Source organism: Ursus arctos, chromosome X, assembly GCF_023065955.2.
Source record: "Ursus arctos isolate Adak ecotype North America chromosome X, UrsArc2.0, whole genome shotgun sequence".
NCBI classification, from domain to species: Eukaryota; Metazoa; Chordata; class Mammalia; order Carnivora; family Ursidae; genus Ursus; species Ursus arctos.
Genome location: NC_079873.1, coordinates 54,017,933 through 54,034,573, shown reverse-complemented (window position 1 = coordinate 54,034,573; position 16,641 = coordinate 54,017,933). Strand labels below are relative to the sequence as shown.

At 38.9% G+C, this 16,641-nt stretch overlaps 1 protein-coding gene across 6 annotated transcripts in view; it reads left to right on the top strand.

Moving 5' to 3' along the window:
- OPHN1 (oligophrenin 1) overlaps nt 1-16,641 on the top strand; it is a 517,756-nt gene that overhangs the window by 489,660 nt on the left and 11,455 nt on the right. For all 6 annotated transcript variants that reach the window (XM_048213332.2, XM_057312198.1, XM_048213330.2 and 3 more), the window contains 2 exons: nt 9,486-9,651; nt 10,510-10,560. In XM_048213332.2, coding sequence (XP_048069289.1) covers nt 9,486-9,651; nt 10,510-10,560 — 217 coding nt within the window. The remainder of the gene's footprint in view (nt 1-9,485; nt 9,652-10,509; nt 10,561-16,641) is intronic.

Below are 16,641 nucleotides of genomic sequence, written 5' to 3'. Positions count from 1 at the left end.
CCCAGATGAAGACATCAAGGGTCAAAAAGGGGAAATAACTGCCCGGAGTCCAATAGCTTGGAAGTAGCAGAACAAGGCCACAAAATCAGGTCTACCCAGCTCCAAATTTTTGGTACTTTCCACTATACCATACTGGTTCACCTAGAAGAAAGAATCAAGGGCTTGCTTTGATAGGGCAGTTAGGAGACCAGTTTGACTAGAGAGGATCTAGAAGATAAAATCCAGATTTGCTGCCTGGGATTATAATTTGGCAGCAGCTCATAGAGGGCCTTGAATTTATGTTAAGGAATTTAACTTTATCCTATACATAGCTACTGGATGATCTTTAAGAAGAAAAATGATGTTAAAATACTTAGGGTAAGCCTTTAACAGTATTACATGGATTAAAGTTGATATTTTTTTATATTTACCTTAAAATTTTATTGAAGAGAACTTGAAAATATAAAGATGTACTAAACAAAAAATCAAGAAATATAAAAATCTACTGACAATATTTTTCTCCTCTGTTTTTTTTAGATTTTATTTAAATTCCAGTTACTTAACATACAGTGTAATATTAGTTTCAGGTGTACAATTTAGTGATTCAACACTTACATACTACACCCTGTGCTGATCACAACAAGTGCACTCCTTAATCACCATCACCTATTTACCCACCCCCCCATCCCCTCCCCTCTGGTAACTATCAGTTTGTTCACTATAGTTAAGAGTCTGTTTCTTGGTGTATAACTCACATTTTCTCCCCTATGATCATTTCTTTTGTTTCTCAAATTCCACGTAATAGTAAAATAATGGTATTTACCTTTCTCTGACAGACTTCTTTTGCTTACCGTAGTACTCTGTAGCTCCATTCACATCATTAAAAACAGCAAGATTTTCGTTCTTTATTATCGATGAGTAATATATATATATATATATATATATATATCACATCTTCTTTTCTTCCAAGTTTTTATTTGAATTCCAGTTAGTAAATATACAGCATAAAATTAGTTTTAGGTGTACAATTTACTGATTCAACACTTACATAGGACACCCTCTGCTCATCCCAACAAGTGCATAGTTTAATCCCCATCACCTATTTAACATAATCCCCCACCCACCTCCCCTCTGACAAGCATCATTTGGTCTCTGTAAATTAAGAGTGTGTTTCCTGGTTTTCCTCTCTTTCCCCTCACTCTTATTCAATTGTTTTGTTTCTTAAATTCCACATATGAGTAAAATTATATGGTATTTGTCTTTCTCTGACTGACTTATTTCACTTAGCATAATACTCTCTACCTCCACCCAAGTAGTTGCAAATGGCAAGATTTCATTCCTTTTAATGGCTAATATGCCTCTGTGTGTGTGTGTGTGTGTGTGTGTGTGTGTGTGTGTGTGTGACGCTCACAACCTCTTCTTTATCCAGTCATCGGTCGGACATGGGCTGTTTCCATATTTTGGCTACTGTAGATAATGCTGCTATAAACACCAGGGTGCAGGTATCCCTTTGAATTAGTATTTTTCTATTCTTTCAGTAAATACCTAGTGCTGCAATTGCTGGATCATAGTGAAGTTCTATTTTTATCTCCATACTGTTTTCCAGCATGCCTGCACCAGTTAGCATTCCCACCAATAGTGCAAGAGGGCTCCCCTTTCTCCACATCTTCACCAACAACTGTTGTTTCTTGTGTTGTTGATTTTAGCCATTCTGACATACGTGAGTTGGCATCGCATTGTAGGTTTGATTTCCATTTCCCTGATGAGTGATGTTGAGCATCTTTTCATGTGCCTGTTGGCCATCTGGATGTCTTCTTTGAAAAAAATGACTATTCCTGTCTTCTGCCCATTTTTTAACTGGATTATTTGTTTTTGGGGTGTTGAGTTTTATAAGTTCTTTATACACATTGGTTACTAACCCTTAATTGGATATGTCATTTGCAAATATCTTCTCCCATTCTGTAGGTTGCCCTTCAGTTTTGTTGATTGTTTCCTTCACTGTGCAGAAGCTTTTTATCTTGATGAAGTCCCAAACTTTATTTTTGCTTGTGTTTCCCTTGCCTCAGGAGACATATCTAGTAAGAAGTTGCTATGGACAAGGTCAAAGGAGTTTCTGCTTGTGTGCTCCTCTAGAATTTTAATGCTTTCCTGTATCACAAATTTAGGTCTTTATCCATTTTGAATTTATTCTTGTGTATGGTGTAAGAAAAGTGGTCCAGTTTCATTCTTTTGCATGTTGCTGTCCACTTTTCCCAACACCAGTTGCTGAGGAGACTGTCTTTTTCACACTGAATATTCATTCCTGCTTTGTCAAGGATTAACTGACCATAGTTGTGGGTTCATTTCTGGGATTTCTATTCTGTTCCATTGATCTATGTGTCTGTTTTTGTGCCACTACCATACTGTCTTGATCACTACAGATTTGTAATATAAGTTGAAGTCCAGAATCGTGATGCCACCAGCTTGGCTTTTTCTTTTCAAGGCTGCTTGGGCTATTCGGGGGTCTTTTGTGGTTCCATACAAATTTTAGGATTGTTTATTCTAGCTCTGTGAAAAATGCTGTTGTTATTTTCATAGGGATTGCATTAAATGTGTAGATTGCTTTGGGCAATATAGATTTTCCACAATATTTGTTCTTCCAACCCATGAGTGTGGAGCATTTTGCCATTTCTTTGTGTCATCTTCAATTTCTTTCTTCAGTGTTTTGTAGTTTTCAGACTACAAAAGTCAGAGTACAGACCTTTTCCTCTTTGGTTAGGTTTCTTCCTAGGCATCTTATGGGTTTTGGTGCAATCGTAAATGGGATCGATTCCCCAATTTCTCTTTCTTCTGCCTCATTGCTAGTGTATAGAAATGCAACTGACTTCTGTGCATTGATTTTATATCCTGCCTGCCACTTTGCTGAATTCCTGTATGAGTTCTAGCAATTTTGGGGTAGAACCTTTAGAGTTTTCTATATAGAGTGCCATGTCATCTGCAAATAGTGAACGTTTCACTTCTTCCTGGCAATTTGGATGCCTTTTATTTCTTTTTGTTGCATGCTTCCTGTGGCTTGGCCTTCCAGTGCTATGTTAAATGACAGTGGTGAGAGTGGACATCCCTTGTCTTGTTCCTGACCATAGAGGAAAAACTCATTTCCCCCCCAGAGAGGATGATATTAGCTATGGGCTTTTCATATATGGCCTTTACTATGTTGAGGTATGTTAGAGGGTCCCTCTAAGCCTACTTTGTTGAGGGTTTTTATCATGAATGGATGTTGTACATTGTCACATGCTTTTTCTGCATCTATTGAAAGGATCGTATGGTTCTTTTCCTTTTATTAATGTGGTATATCACGTAGATTGTTGAATATTGAGCCACCCTTGCAGCCCAGGAATAGATCCCAGTTGATCCTGATGAATGGTTCTTTTAATGTACTATTGGATTTGGTTTGCTAGCATTTTATTGAGAATTTTTGCATCCATGTTCATGAGGGATATTGGCCCCTCGTTCTCTCTTTTTTTTTTTAATGGAGTCTTTATCTGGTTTTGGTATCAGGGTAATGCTGGCCTCATAGAATGAATTTAGAAGTTTTCCTTCCATTTCTGGTTTTTATTTTTTTTTTTGGAATAGTTTGAGAATAGGTATTAACTGTTCTTTAAATGTTTGGTAGAATTCCCCTGTGAAACCATCTGGCCCTGGACTTGCACTTGTTGGGAGATTTTTGATTACTGATTCACTTTCTTTGCTGGTTATCAGTTTGTTGAAGCTTTCTATTTCTTCCTGTTTCAGTTTTGGTCATTTGTATGTTTCTAGGAATGTATCCACTTCTTCCAGGTTGTCCAATTTGCTGGCATGTGTTTTTTCATAATATTCTAATTGCTTGTATTTCCGTGGTGTTGGTAGTTGTTTCTCCTTTCTCATTTGTGATTTTATTTGTTTGGGTCCTTTCTATTTTCTTTTTTTTTTTTTGTAAGTCTGGCTAGAGGTTTATCAATTTTGTTAATTTTTTCAAAGAACCAGCTCCTGCTTTCATTGGTCTGTTTTTTGGGGTATTTGTAGGTTCTATTTCATTTCTTTCTGCTTTAGTCTTCATTATTTCCTTTCTTCTCCAGGCTCTAGGCTTTGTTTGTTGTTCTTTCTCTAGCTCCTTTAGTTATAAGGTTAGGTAGTTAATTGAGATTTTTCTTACCTCTTGAGCTAGGCCTATATTCCTATATCTGCTTCCCTCTTAGGACCAATTTTGTCGCATCCCAAAGGTTTTGGACCATCATGTTTTCATTTTCAGTTCATTTCTATTTCATTTCATTTCATTTGTTTCCATGTATGTTTTATTTTTTTAATACAATTATTTTTTTATTATATTATGTTAGTCACCATACAGTACATCCCTGGTTTTTGATGTAAAGTCCATGTATGTTTTAATTTATTCTTTGATTTCCTGGTTGACCCATTCTTTGTTAAGTAAAATGTTGTTTAACCTCCATGTGGTCTTTCCAAATTTTTCTTGTGGTTGACTTCAAGTTTCATAGCCTTGTGGTCAGAAAAGATGTATGGCGTGATCTCAGTCTTTGTGTACTTGTTGAAGCCTGATTTGTGACCTTGTATGTGATCTATTTTGGAGAATGTCCCATGTGTACTGGAAAAGAATGCATATTATGCTGTTTTAGGATGGAATATTCTGAATATATCTCTTAAATCCATCTGGCCTAGGGTGTCATTCAAAGCCATTGTTTTCTTGTTGATATTCTGCTTAGATGAGGTGTACATTGATGTAAGTGGGAGTGTTCTATTCCCCTATTATAGTATTACTCTCTGTTTGTTATTAATTGTTTTATGTATTTCGGTGCTCCCACGTTGTGGGCGTAAATATTTACAGTTGTTAGATCTTCTTGTTGGATTACCCCCTTTATTATGATATAGTGCCTTTCTCCGTCTCTTGTTACAGTCTTTGGTTTAAGTCTAGTTTGTTCAATACAAGTATTGCTATTTTGGCTTTCTTTTAACATCCTTTTGCAAGATAAAATTTTCTCCATCCCCTCCTTTTCAATCTGCAGGTGTCTTTTGATCTAAAATGAGTCTCTTGTAGGCAGCATATAGATGGATTTATTATTTTATCCATTCAAATACCTTATGTCTTTTAATTGGAGCATTTAGTTCATCTACATTCAGAGTAATTAGTGATAGATATGTATTTAATGCCATTTCATTATTTGTTTTGTTGTTGTTTCTGGAGATGTTTTCTGTTCCTTTTTTGTCCCTGTCAGTTCTGGTTTTTCCTTTCCACTCAAAGAGTCCCCTTTAATATTTCCTGTAGAGATGTTTTAGTGGTCACAAACTCCTTTATTTTTTTGTTTGTCTGGGAAACTCCTTATCTCCCCTTCTATTCTGAATGGACAACCCTGCCAGACAGAGTATTCTTGGCTGCAGATTGTTCCCATTTAGCACCTTGAATACATCATGCCACTCCCTTCTGTCTTGCCATGTTTCTGTTGAGAAATCTGTAGCTGGCCTTGTGGGTCTTCCCTGTAAGTTAGGGACTTCTTTTGTCTTTCTGCTTTGAGATTTTTTCTATATCATTACATTTTGAAAATTTAACTGTAGTATGTTTGTTGTTGGCCTGATGTTGTTGATTTTGGTGTGAGTTTTCTGTGTATCCTGAATCTGAGTAACTGTTTCCTTCTGCAGATAGGGAAGTTTTTAGCTATGACTTGTTCAAGTTAATTTTCTGCCCCCTTTTCTCTCTCTTCTTCTGGGACTGCTAAAATACGAATGTTATTACATTTGATGGAGTCACTGAGTTCCCTAAGTCTATTCTTGTGTTCCATAATTCCTCTTTCTTTCTTTTGTTCAGCTTCATTATTTTCCATTATTTTGTCCTCTATATCACTTATTCATTTGTCTGCTTTTTCTAGCCTTGTGTTAATTCCATCAAGTCTGTTTCCAATTTCAGTTGTTGCATTTTTCATTTCTGACTGATTCTTTTTTTAAATTAATAATATTTTTTATTATGTTAGTCATCTTACAGTGCATCCCTAGTTTTTGATGTAAAGTTCCATGATTCATTACTTGCATATAACACCCAGTGCACCATGCAATATGTGTCCTTGACTGATTCTTTTTTAACTCTTTTGTCTCTGTGGTAAGGGCCTCCCTGAAGTCTTCCATTCTTTTCTCAAGCCCAGCAAGTATCCTTATGATTATTGCTTTAAATTCTCCATCAGGCATGTTATTTATATCTGTTTCAATTGGATCGCTGGCTGTGACCTAATCTTATTGTTTCATTTGGGATAAATCTCCCTGTCTTCACATTTTTTTCTAAGTCTCTATCTTCTCTGTGTTAGAAAAGCCAGTCATATTTCCTGCTTCTGCGAGTAACGGCTTTATGAAGAAGAGGTCATACAGTATCCATGGCCTGGAGCTTCAGGGAGTGTCACTGGTGTATGCTGCATGTGCTCTGCTGTTGTGTTTTGCTGCCCTATCCTTCAGGCCAATCATCCTCAGAGGTTATCCTTGCCTGCAGTGGGCAGTGTTTGGTTCTTGTTCAAAATGTGGTGAGTTTTAACTCTGTGAACTCTGGTCTGCTTGTGAAATGAGAGCTAATACTTATTACACTAGAAGTGAAGCACTGCAGAGCTTTCTGGTCAGAAGATGTGGTGTGGGCAGGGGTTTCTTTGGTCTTCTACAGAAGGGACCCACGGCACTGTGACTGATGCAGGCTTGACTGAGAGGGGCAGTACCACCAGAGAGCAGTGGTATGGGATCTGGTGTAAGCAGACTAGGTGTCTTGTGTTGGTGCTGTAGTGCTTCTTGCAGGTGGCTCTTTGTTTATGCTGAGGGGCTTGGGCAGGGGGAATGGTGCCAGCTAGCTTGTTCCTGGAGTGCCCACTGCCTCTCAGAGAAGCACTCCAAGAAGAGCAAATAATCTCCCTGCCATCTGTCCCAGGCATTTTTCAGATTGCTGTTTCCACACTGTCTGACTCCGGGTTGTATACTGCCTTCTCTTCAGGAGCAGCACAGTGCTCTTTGGGCTCTATCCCCACAAAGCCTGCTGACTTTATTTTCTTTTTAAGAGCAAGAGCCATATTTTATTCATCTTTGCACCCTCTAGGACACCTAGCACAGTGCCTGGAGAAAATGGAGTTAAGTGTTTTTTGAATAAACTCTGTTTCCATATTGGGGTTTCTCTAGGTTCTTCAATTCAGATCATTTACATAAGTTTCTCCAAAGGGATCTCTATGGGAAGTCATTGACTTCCTCATTTCCAGATAACTTTTTTAGGTAATAGCATTAATGAAAATTGTGAAAAGAAAAAGGGATCTATGCACAATACCACAGTATTTTGTCCAAAGTATGTATAACTACCCTGTGGCAAGGTGCTCATCAAGAAACATCAATTGGTGAGACAGTTCTTCCTTGTGTGGACTGTCCAACATATTGACCTATCCTTTCAAATGCCAGCAGGTCTGTCAATCATTTTGGCAAATCAAAAAGGCCAGTATAGTTAATTTTTCAAAATATTAGCCACAAATACATCTTCCAAATTAGAAATAAAAGTTCATTAAGTGCTTATTTGTTTGTTTTTTTTTTTAATTTTTTAATTTAAATTCAAGTTAGTTAACATATTCTGTATTATTAGTTTCAGAGGTAGATTTTAGTGATTCATCAGTTGCATGTAATACCAAGTGCTAATTACTTCAAGCCTGCTGACTTTTAAAACTCTAGGGTTTAGGAATGTGGTGTGGGCAGGGGCCTGTGCTGGTCTTCTTGGAAAGGGGCCCATCATGCTGGGATTGAGGTGAGCTTGACAGAGAAGAGCAGTTGTGCCGGAGCGCATGAGTGTGGGACATGGTGTAAGCAAGTTAGGCAGCCAGTGTAAGGGCAGAGATGCCCTCTGTAGGTGGCTCTGTGTTTGTGTTGAGCGGCAGGGGAGGAAAGTAGCACCAGCCAACTCCTTTGTCCCCAAAGAGGCATCTCCCTGAACCCTGCCTTTCAGGGTGGTGTTCCAGGAAGAGCGAATAATCTCCCCTCTGTGCGCCCCAGGTGTTCTTCAGATCACTATTTCCATGCTGTCTGTCCCTTGGTTGTTTGCCTGCTTTCTCTCCAAGAGTAGGGAAGCTCCCTCAGGGCTCTTTCATAGTCAAGCATGCCAAACTTTAAAACAGCAGTCTTTAAACCTACCCTCGCCGATTTATGAAAATCAGCTTCTCATTTTCCTAGCCGGTGGCTTTGGGGGTGCATTCCCCTGTGTGCTCCTCTCTCTCTTGCCTTTCTCCACGCTCATGGCTCCTTCCCTTCTGCAGCACCCATGATCCATTTCTCCCCCAAACCATGTGTCCACACTTCCTACCTTCTTTGATGTGGCTTCTTCTGTCCCTTTAGTTGTGGGGTTTGTTCAGTCAGTCTTCAGATTGATTTCTGGAGTATTTAGAATAATTTGATAATTATCTAGCTGTGTTTGAGGGACAAAATGAGTCTAGAGTCCTACACCACCATCTTAGCTCCATTCCCCCCATCCCTGCTAACAACCTTGAATAGTTACGCATATGCCTATTGCCATGTGTTCATCAGGCCATGAGTACTTTTTGTGGATTTTTTCCACTTAAATGCATATATTTTTTTGACCTGGCCCAAATCCTTGTCAGTTCATGTGTAATATGTATTGGTTAAGTACTTGTACAAAATGGTTTGCTTAGTCTTTGTAGTTAGGCCCAAGTTTCTGCTATGAAGAAGAATGTTTTTGTGCAAATTGTTTTTCCTATTTTTTGGCAGTTAATTCCCTTGGGCCTGTTCCCCAAAATGGAATACACTGGATTAACAAGTATGAACTATCTCATATGTATGATTTTGCATTTCATCAACATTTTTCCAGAATTCTTTATGGCTATGTAGATAGAATAAGCCCAGTGTACAGTGCTACCAGCAATGTGTAAGTGCATCAGTGTCACTCCTGCTAAAACTCCTGTTAAATTCATTTCATAAAAAATTACATATATTTGTTTTATATTGACTGATCTGGAAACCAGAGACATAGAAGCAGGGATGTAAGTTAGAGGACTGCTATGATCGTCAATGTCTAAGTAAAAAGGGCCTGAGTTTTGGTAATTATGAATTTAACAAATTCAAATTCATCATCAGATATTGACTAAATACCTACTATGTGCCAGGCTCATACTAAACATGTTAGTACCTAATTAAAATTTTAATCTCTCGTAAGATCATGTATTATTGGTCTTCATTATGTAGATGACGTAACTAAGATTTGGCAAATTGATATGACATACCCTAGGTCACACAAATAGAAATTCTAGAGCTAGGTTTCAAACATAGACTTTCTGAAGGATTAAGTTGCTGGAAGAATTACCAAAAAAAAAAAAAAATGGAAAAGAAATCCAGAGTTGTTAGTGACCAAAAATAAGTGGACATTAAGGGAGGTAGTCCAGATAACTCCAATATTGGGTGCCTGTTCATGAACAGTGTTCCATTTGGCTAACCATTCGACTTCTTGGTGTTGTTTTCTCTTTCAGGAGACTCTGACAGTTTCAGCAAAGTGCGGCCTCCAGGAGAAAAGCCTACCATCGTCCGTCCCCCAGTGAGGCCTCCAGACCCTCCGTGCCGGGCAGCTACTCCCCAAAAGCCAGAACCAAAGCCAGATATTGTGGTTAGCAATGCAGGGGAAATCCCCTCATCTGTGTAAGTAGAGTTTTTCCTCGACCTTGACCTAAGGCTCATCTTAGGCCACCAGGAGTACTTTCAGGATTACCATATGGTTGTGAAGGGTATACAGTGTACAACCTCAGGGTATCATTCACTTCATAGTCTAGGGAAATGTCACAGACAAGCCCTGTTTGGAGTGTTCCACTCAGCACCCAAGGCTGAGAGATTTCACTAATGCTGCTCTAATTTCTATAGGGTGATAAAATTACTTTCTGTTTTCATGCTCCCTTGGCTCTGGAAATTATTCATAGTTTCTTATTATTGCTATTGTTTTTCAAAGAAATTTAATGAACAGATTTGTTCATTGTACTTGTGACTTCAGGCTTTTTTTTTTTTTAATCACTGGTGTGACTTTTTTTAATCTTCCAAAATGACTCAGATTCTCCAGAGAGCCTCTTGCAGGGTAAGAACTGAGCTGATGGCCAGCAGGTTTTCCTGAGGTGGGACTGGAAGCCAAGGAACCAGGTATAAAGTAGTAAAGGCAGGGCCACAGCGGCTCTCAAGGACCAGCCTTGTATGGTCACAACTAGACTGACTGGTCTCTCTTCAGCCAGTGCTTAGGACCCCTCTCATATACTGCCTCCTAATATTCCTTTTCCTTGCCTCTCTTGCTTTCCATCCTTGTAAAATGGGGGAAATACGAAAGACAAAGCTTCTATCATGTTGATTAAGTAGCTAAGTGTATTTACGAAAATGTCAAAAATTTATGCAAGCTAGGGAAAACCCTTCAATTGGTGGCCTGTCTGGTTTATACTTTATGTCTTGACCATTGTCTATTGGTTCTCATACATATTCCAGAGCAACTCATGGGACTTGATTGACTTCTCTTTGCAGGGTGGCTTCCAGGACCAGGTTCTTTGAAACAGCTTCCCGAAAAACAGGAAGGTAAGACACGTAGGTGACAGAAGAGAAACCAAGTTACTTTTTAATAAATGGATTGTGAACATCACAGCTCCTCTCTTACATTCTCTTTTTCTGTTTCTATACAGCTCCATCTCTGTCTCTCTGTTTGTCCCTTTCTCTCCCCTAGTTCTGTTTCTTTGTCTCCTGGTCTCTCACCATATACATCTGTTTTTGTTTCTGTACATATATTTCTCCATCTTTGTTATTCTATTTGTCTCTCTCATACTCTGTTTCTTTCCCTGTGTCTTTGTCATTCTCAGTCTCTTTCTGTCTCTCTTTGTGTTTTTCTGCTTATATCTCTGTTTCTGTCTTTGTCTCTCTGTCTCCCTGTTTGTTTTACTCTTTTTCTGTCTCTCTTTCTCCCATCTCTCTCTCTCTTTGCCTGTCTCTGTATCTGTTGTATCTTTGAGTCTCCCACTGTGTTTTTCAACCTCCTCCTCTTTTCTGCTTCTCTCTCTCTCTCTCTCTCTCACACACACACACACACACTCTCACACACAGTACTCACATGCTAAGTAATATTGCAAAACACATGACATTCAATGTAGGTCTTATTTTTTTGTTAGTTTACTTATTTAGACTCTATTATATTCTAAAAGGGCAGCTGATAGAAATATATAGAATACAACACTCTAACATAAACAGCCTTAGAATAAGCATAGGTAAACATTAGGTGGTATGATATAAATCACCCGGAAACAGTTGAGGGAACAAAAACACAAACAGATTCTTGCTTTCCACTCTAGACCCACTAAAACAGAATCTCCAAGACTGGGGCCTAGGAATCTATTTTTGTTTGTTTGTTTTATTTCCTTCCTTCCTACCTTCCTTCCAGTTAATTTGTTTTTAAAGCTTCTAAGGTATTGGTACAAATTGTCCAAAGCCTGGCATTTGGGACCCTTTAGACTAGAATACCTAAAGAAATGGTTGCTTACCCTTTAGGGACTCTTTTGTGAGTTTGCTCCATGTTGCTTTTTAGAGAGTTTGAAATTGTGCTTCCTGATGGGTGATAAGAGCATAACTCTTCTAGGTGGTCAGTTAAAAGAACAATGTGAATTTACCAGCAGTGGAGCTAGAGTAAGTCTAACATCACCTAGTCAAAACTGTGAGACCTAACTCACCAGGATGTGATCCTGCAGAGCAAGTCACCCTAGTTCTGCTTGGCAGTCAGCCATTAGACCAGGTCCAATTCTCCTTAGACAATAATTTGCTATTTATTCCACCATAACAGATAAAAATGAAGTCAAGCTCCCAGATTTCTCTTACCAATACAATACAGTTTTTGCCTAGGAAGTTTTTTAAATCAGGCTTAGTCAAATATCCCTCTTGAGAAAAAAAAAATGAAAGAGAGAGACAGAGAGACTCATTAATACTCTTAATATAGTACCCACCTGTGAGCAGGACCACTTCCCATTTCCTGGTGATACTTCCTCCCTCCCTAGAATAAACCATATGAGAAATAAGTTCCAAGATAATGGAATGAAGTAAACTAGAGTTAACAGAATGAACTGGTTGTATTGATAGGAAGCTCTTTTAGAGGAAGTGATATCCAAGTTGGGGCTTAAAAATGAGTAGAAATACACCAAAAAATATGAGGAATTCATCTGTAGCCTTGGACAGGGAACCAATGTATTGAGAGAGAATATGTAAGAGGCATGAACAAAGTCCAATAGAATCTTTAAGGCAGGCTGACTTCTAATAGGGAAACTATAGCCAAACTGATGTTGAGAGTATGGAAGACTGGTAACTGCTGTCTGAGCTTTGTCACCTACTGCTCGGGGAATTCTTGGACCAACACACAAAATGCGGGTGCTATAGCCAAACCAGGCACTTCAGGCTAGAGCACCACTCTACTTATCCTATGTTTGGCTATAGATTTAATCCCATTCCTTACCCCAGATTCCATCTTGACAGGAGTATGGGCAAGACTTAAGTGGATACACCTGTCTTCCAGTGTGTCATGAGCCATAAAACCATACAGGCTCCTCCCAATTAGTATCCACATAGAAAAAAACACCACTTCTGTCTATCCCACCTTGTAACCACCTTGTAACCACCACTTACATCAGTACATCTACATGCTGGCCACTGGTCAAGATCCTCAGACTAGCCACATCAGTACCACCTATAGACATTGTTGGCAAGCTCTTCTCTCATCTCTGATAAAAATAATGATCTGCTTAACTTTTGTTCTTCTCCTTTTTGCTTCCCATTTGTATCTGACTATAGCCTAACATATGAATCACTTCACTTCCTCATTCTTCTCTCTTCCACAACCAATAAAAAAATTAAAACTTAAATGAAAATGAGAAGCGGTCCATCAAGAAGAGAAAGAAGGGGAAGATCATTCAGCAAGGCAGAACAGCTTATGCAAGACAGGTTCAGTAAGGGATTATTGTTTCACCTTGGCTACAATGTGGGGGTGAAAAGAGGGAAGCTTACCTGGAAGTGAAGCCAGAAGGATAGACTGGGGCCAGATTATAAAGACCTTCAATGGCGTACTGAGGAATTTGGTCTTTATACTGTAGTACATGGGGAATCATGGAACTTTTAAGTATGACAATGCATATTCTGAAATGACTGAGTTGTAAAAAAAAAAACACAACAATGATACCTCATTCTTTTAGTAATGGGGAAGATAGATGGGAGAGTAAAGACTGGAGACAGAGACCAGTTAGGAGGCTAATCATCATGGCAACAGTTGATGAGGCCCTAACTGATGGCATTGCCAGTGAAATGCAATAGAAGGACAGATTTGAGATAGACACAATGAGACCTGAGTGACTTTTCAAACATGGAGCATTGGATGGGCACCTGGGTGGCTGAGTCGGTTAAGTATCTGCTTTGTCTCAGGTCATGAGCCCAGGATCCTGGGATCAAGTACCACATTGGGCTCCCTGCTCAGTCTGCATCTCCCTTTCCCTCTGCCCTCCCCACCACTTGTGCTCTTGGTATCTCTGTTTCTCTCTCACAAATAAATAAATAAAATCTTTAAAGAAAAAAATATGGAGCATTGGAGAAGGAGTAAGAGGGAAAAAAGTCTAACTTGGAAAATTAAGTGGATGGTAACAACAATTAATCATGGAAGAATAGGTTTTGTGGGAAAGTTGCTGTCCTCAATTTTGGACACAGTGTTTTTGAAGACCCTGTGGGATATCCAGATAGAAATGCCCAGTGCGGGTTGAGAGGAAGATGGTGGTGGAATAGGAGAACCCTAGGCTTGCTTCATCTAATGAACACAACTAGATAACTAAAAATCATCCTAAATATCCCAGAAATATACATGAAGACTGTCAGAAAAAAACTCCTCAAATAAAGGGAGAGAAGAGGCCATATTGAAGAATATAGGAAGTGTGGAGAGGGGACTTAGGGGAGAGAGGGATCTCAGGTGCTGTGGAGGGGAGAGAGCTATGGTTGCAGAGACGGGCAAGAGAGAAACCAGCACACAGAAGAATGCACGAGGAGAACATTTCCCTAAAGCCATTGGCTTGGAAAATGAGAGTGGTTAAATTTCCTGAATTCTTGAACCTGGGGGGTTTAAAGCATGGAGTTTTAAAGGAGAATGGGTTTGGCTGAGATAGAGGCCTGGAGGCACTGTGCTGCTCCTGGAAAGAAAGCAGGCAAACAACCCAGGGACAGACACCATGGAAAAAGTGATCTGAAAAACACCTGCAGAACACAGGGGAGACTGTTCAGTCTTCTCAGAGCGCATCTCTGAGAGACAGTGTTCATGGAGATACATCCAGGAACAGAGGAGCTGGCTGGTGCCATTTCATGCCACATCCCTCAGCATAAACACAAAGCCACCTGCAGGAAGCACAACAAACAAAGCCTAGAGACAGGAGAAGGAAGGAAATAATGAAGACTAAAGCAGAAAGAAATGAAATAGAACCTACGAATACCCCAAAAAACAGACCAATGAAAGCAGGAGCTGGTTCTTTGAAAAAATTAACAAAATTGATAAACCTCTAGCCAGACTTACAAAAAAAAAAAGAAAATAGAAAGGACCCAAACAAATAAAATCACAAATGAGAAAGGAGAAACAACTACCAACACCACGGAAATACAAGCAATTAGAATATTATGAAAAAACACATGCCAGCAAATTGGACAACCTGGAAGAAGTGGATACATTCCTAGAAACATACAAATGACCAAAACTGAAACAGGAAGAAGTAGAAAGCTTCAACAAACTGATAACCAGCGAAGAAATTGAATCAGTAATCAAAAATCTCCCAACAAGTGCAAGTCCAGGGCCAGATGGTTTCACAGGGGAATTCTACCAAACATTTAAAGAACAGTTAATACCTATTCTCAAACTATTCCAAAAAAAAATAAAATAAAATAAAAACCAGAAATGGAAGGAAAACTTCTAAATTCATTCTATGAGGCCAGCATTACCCTGATACCAAAACCAGATAAAGACTCCATTAAAAAAAAAAAAAAAGAGAACGAGGGGCCAATATCCCTCATGAACATGGATGCAAAAATTCTCAATAAAATGCTAGCAAACCAAATCCAATAGTACATTAAAAGAACCATTCATCAGGATCAACTGGGATCTATTCCTGGGCTGCAAGGGTGGCTCAATATTCAACAATCTACGTGATATACCACATTAATAAAAGGAAAAGAACCATACGATCCTTTCAATAGATGCAGAAAAAGCATGTGACAATGTACAACATCCATTCATGATAAAAACCCTCAACAAAGTAGGCTTAGAGGGACCCTCTAACATACCTCAACATAGTAAAGGCCATATATGAAAAGCCCATAGCTAATATCATCCTCTCTGGGGGGGAAATGAGTTTTTCCTCTATGGTCAGGAACAAGACAAGGGATGTCCACTCTCACCACTGTCATTTAACATAGCACTGGAAGGCCAAGCCACAGGAAGCATGCAACAAAAAGAAATAAAAGGCATCCAAATTGCCAGGAAGAAGTGAAACGTTCACTATTTGCAGATGACATGGCACTCTATATAGAAAACTCTAAAGGTTCTACCCCAAAATTGCTAGAACTCATACAGGAATTCAGCAAAGTGGCAGGCAGGATATAAAATCAATGCACAGAAGTCAGTTGCATTTCTATACACTAGCAATGAGGCAGAAGAAAGAGAAATTGGGGAATCGATCCCATTTACGATTGCACCAAAACCCATAAGATGCCTAGGAAGAAACCTAACCAAAGAGGAAAAGGTCTGTACTCTGACTTTTGTAGTCTGAAAACTACAAAACACTGAAGAAAGAAATTGAAGATGACACAAAGAAATGGCAAAATGTTCCACACTCATGGGTTGGAAGAACAAATATTGTGGAAAATCTATATTGCCCAAAGCAATCTACACATTTAATGCAATCCCTATGAAAATAACAACAGCATTTTTCACAGAGCTAGAATAAACAATCCTAAAATTTGTATGGAACCACAAAAGACCCCCGAATAGCCCAAGCAGCCTTGAAAAGAAAAAGCCAAGCTGGTGGCATCACGATTCTGGACTTCAACTTATATTACAAATCTGTAGTGATCAAGACAGTATGGTAGTGGCACAAAAACAGACACATAGATCAATGGAACAGAATAGAAATCCCAGAAATGAACCCACAACTATGGTCAGTTAATCCTTGACAAAGCAGGAATGAATATTCAGTGTGAAAAAGACAGTCTCCTCAGCAACTGGTGTTGGGAAAAGTGGACAGCAACATGCAAAAGAATGAAACTGGACCACTTTTCTTACACCATACACAAGAATAAATTCAAAATGGATAAAGACCTAAATTTGTGATACAGGAAAGCATTAAAATTCTAGAGGAGCACACAAGCAGAAACTCCTTTGACCTTGTCCATAGCAACTTCTTACTAGATATGTCTCCTGAGGCAAGGGAAACACAAGCAAAAATAAAGTTTGGGACTTCATCAAGATAAAAAGCTTCTGCACAGTGAAGGAAACAATCAACAAAACTGAAGGGCAACCTACAGAATGGGAGAAGATATTTGCAAATGACATATCCAATTAAGGGTTAGTAACCAATGTGTATAAAGAACTTATAAAACTCAACA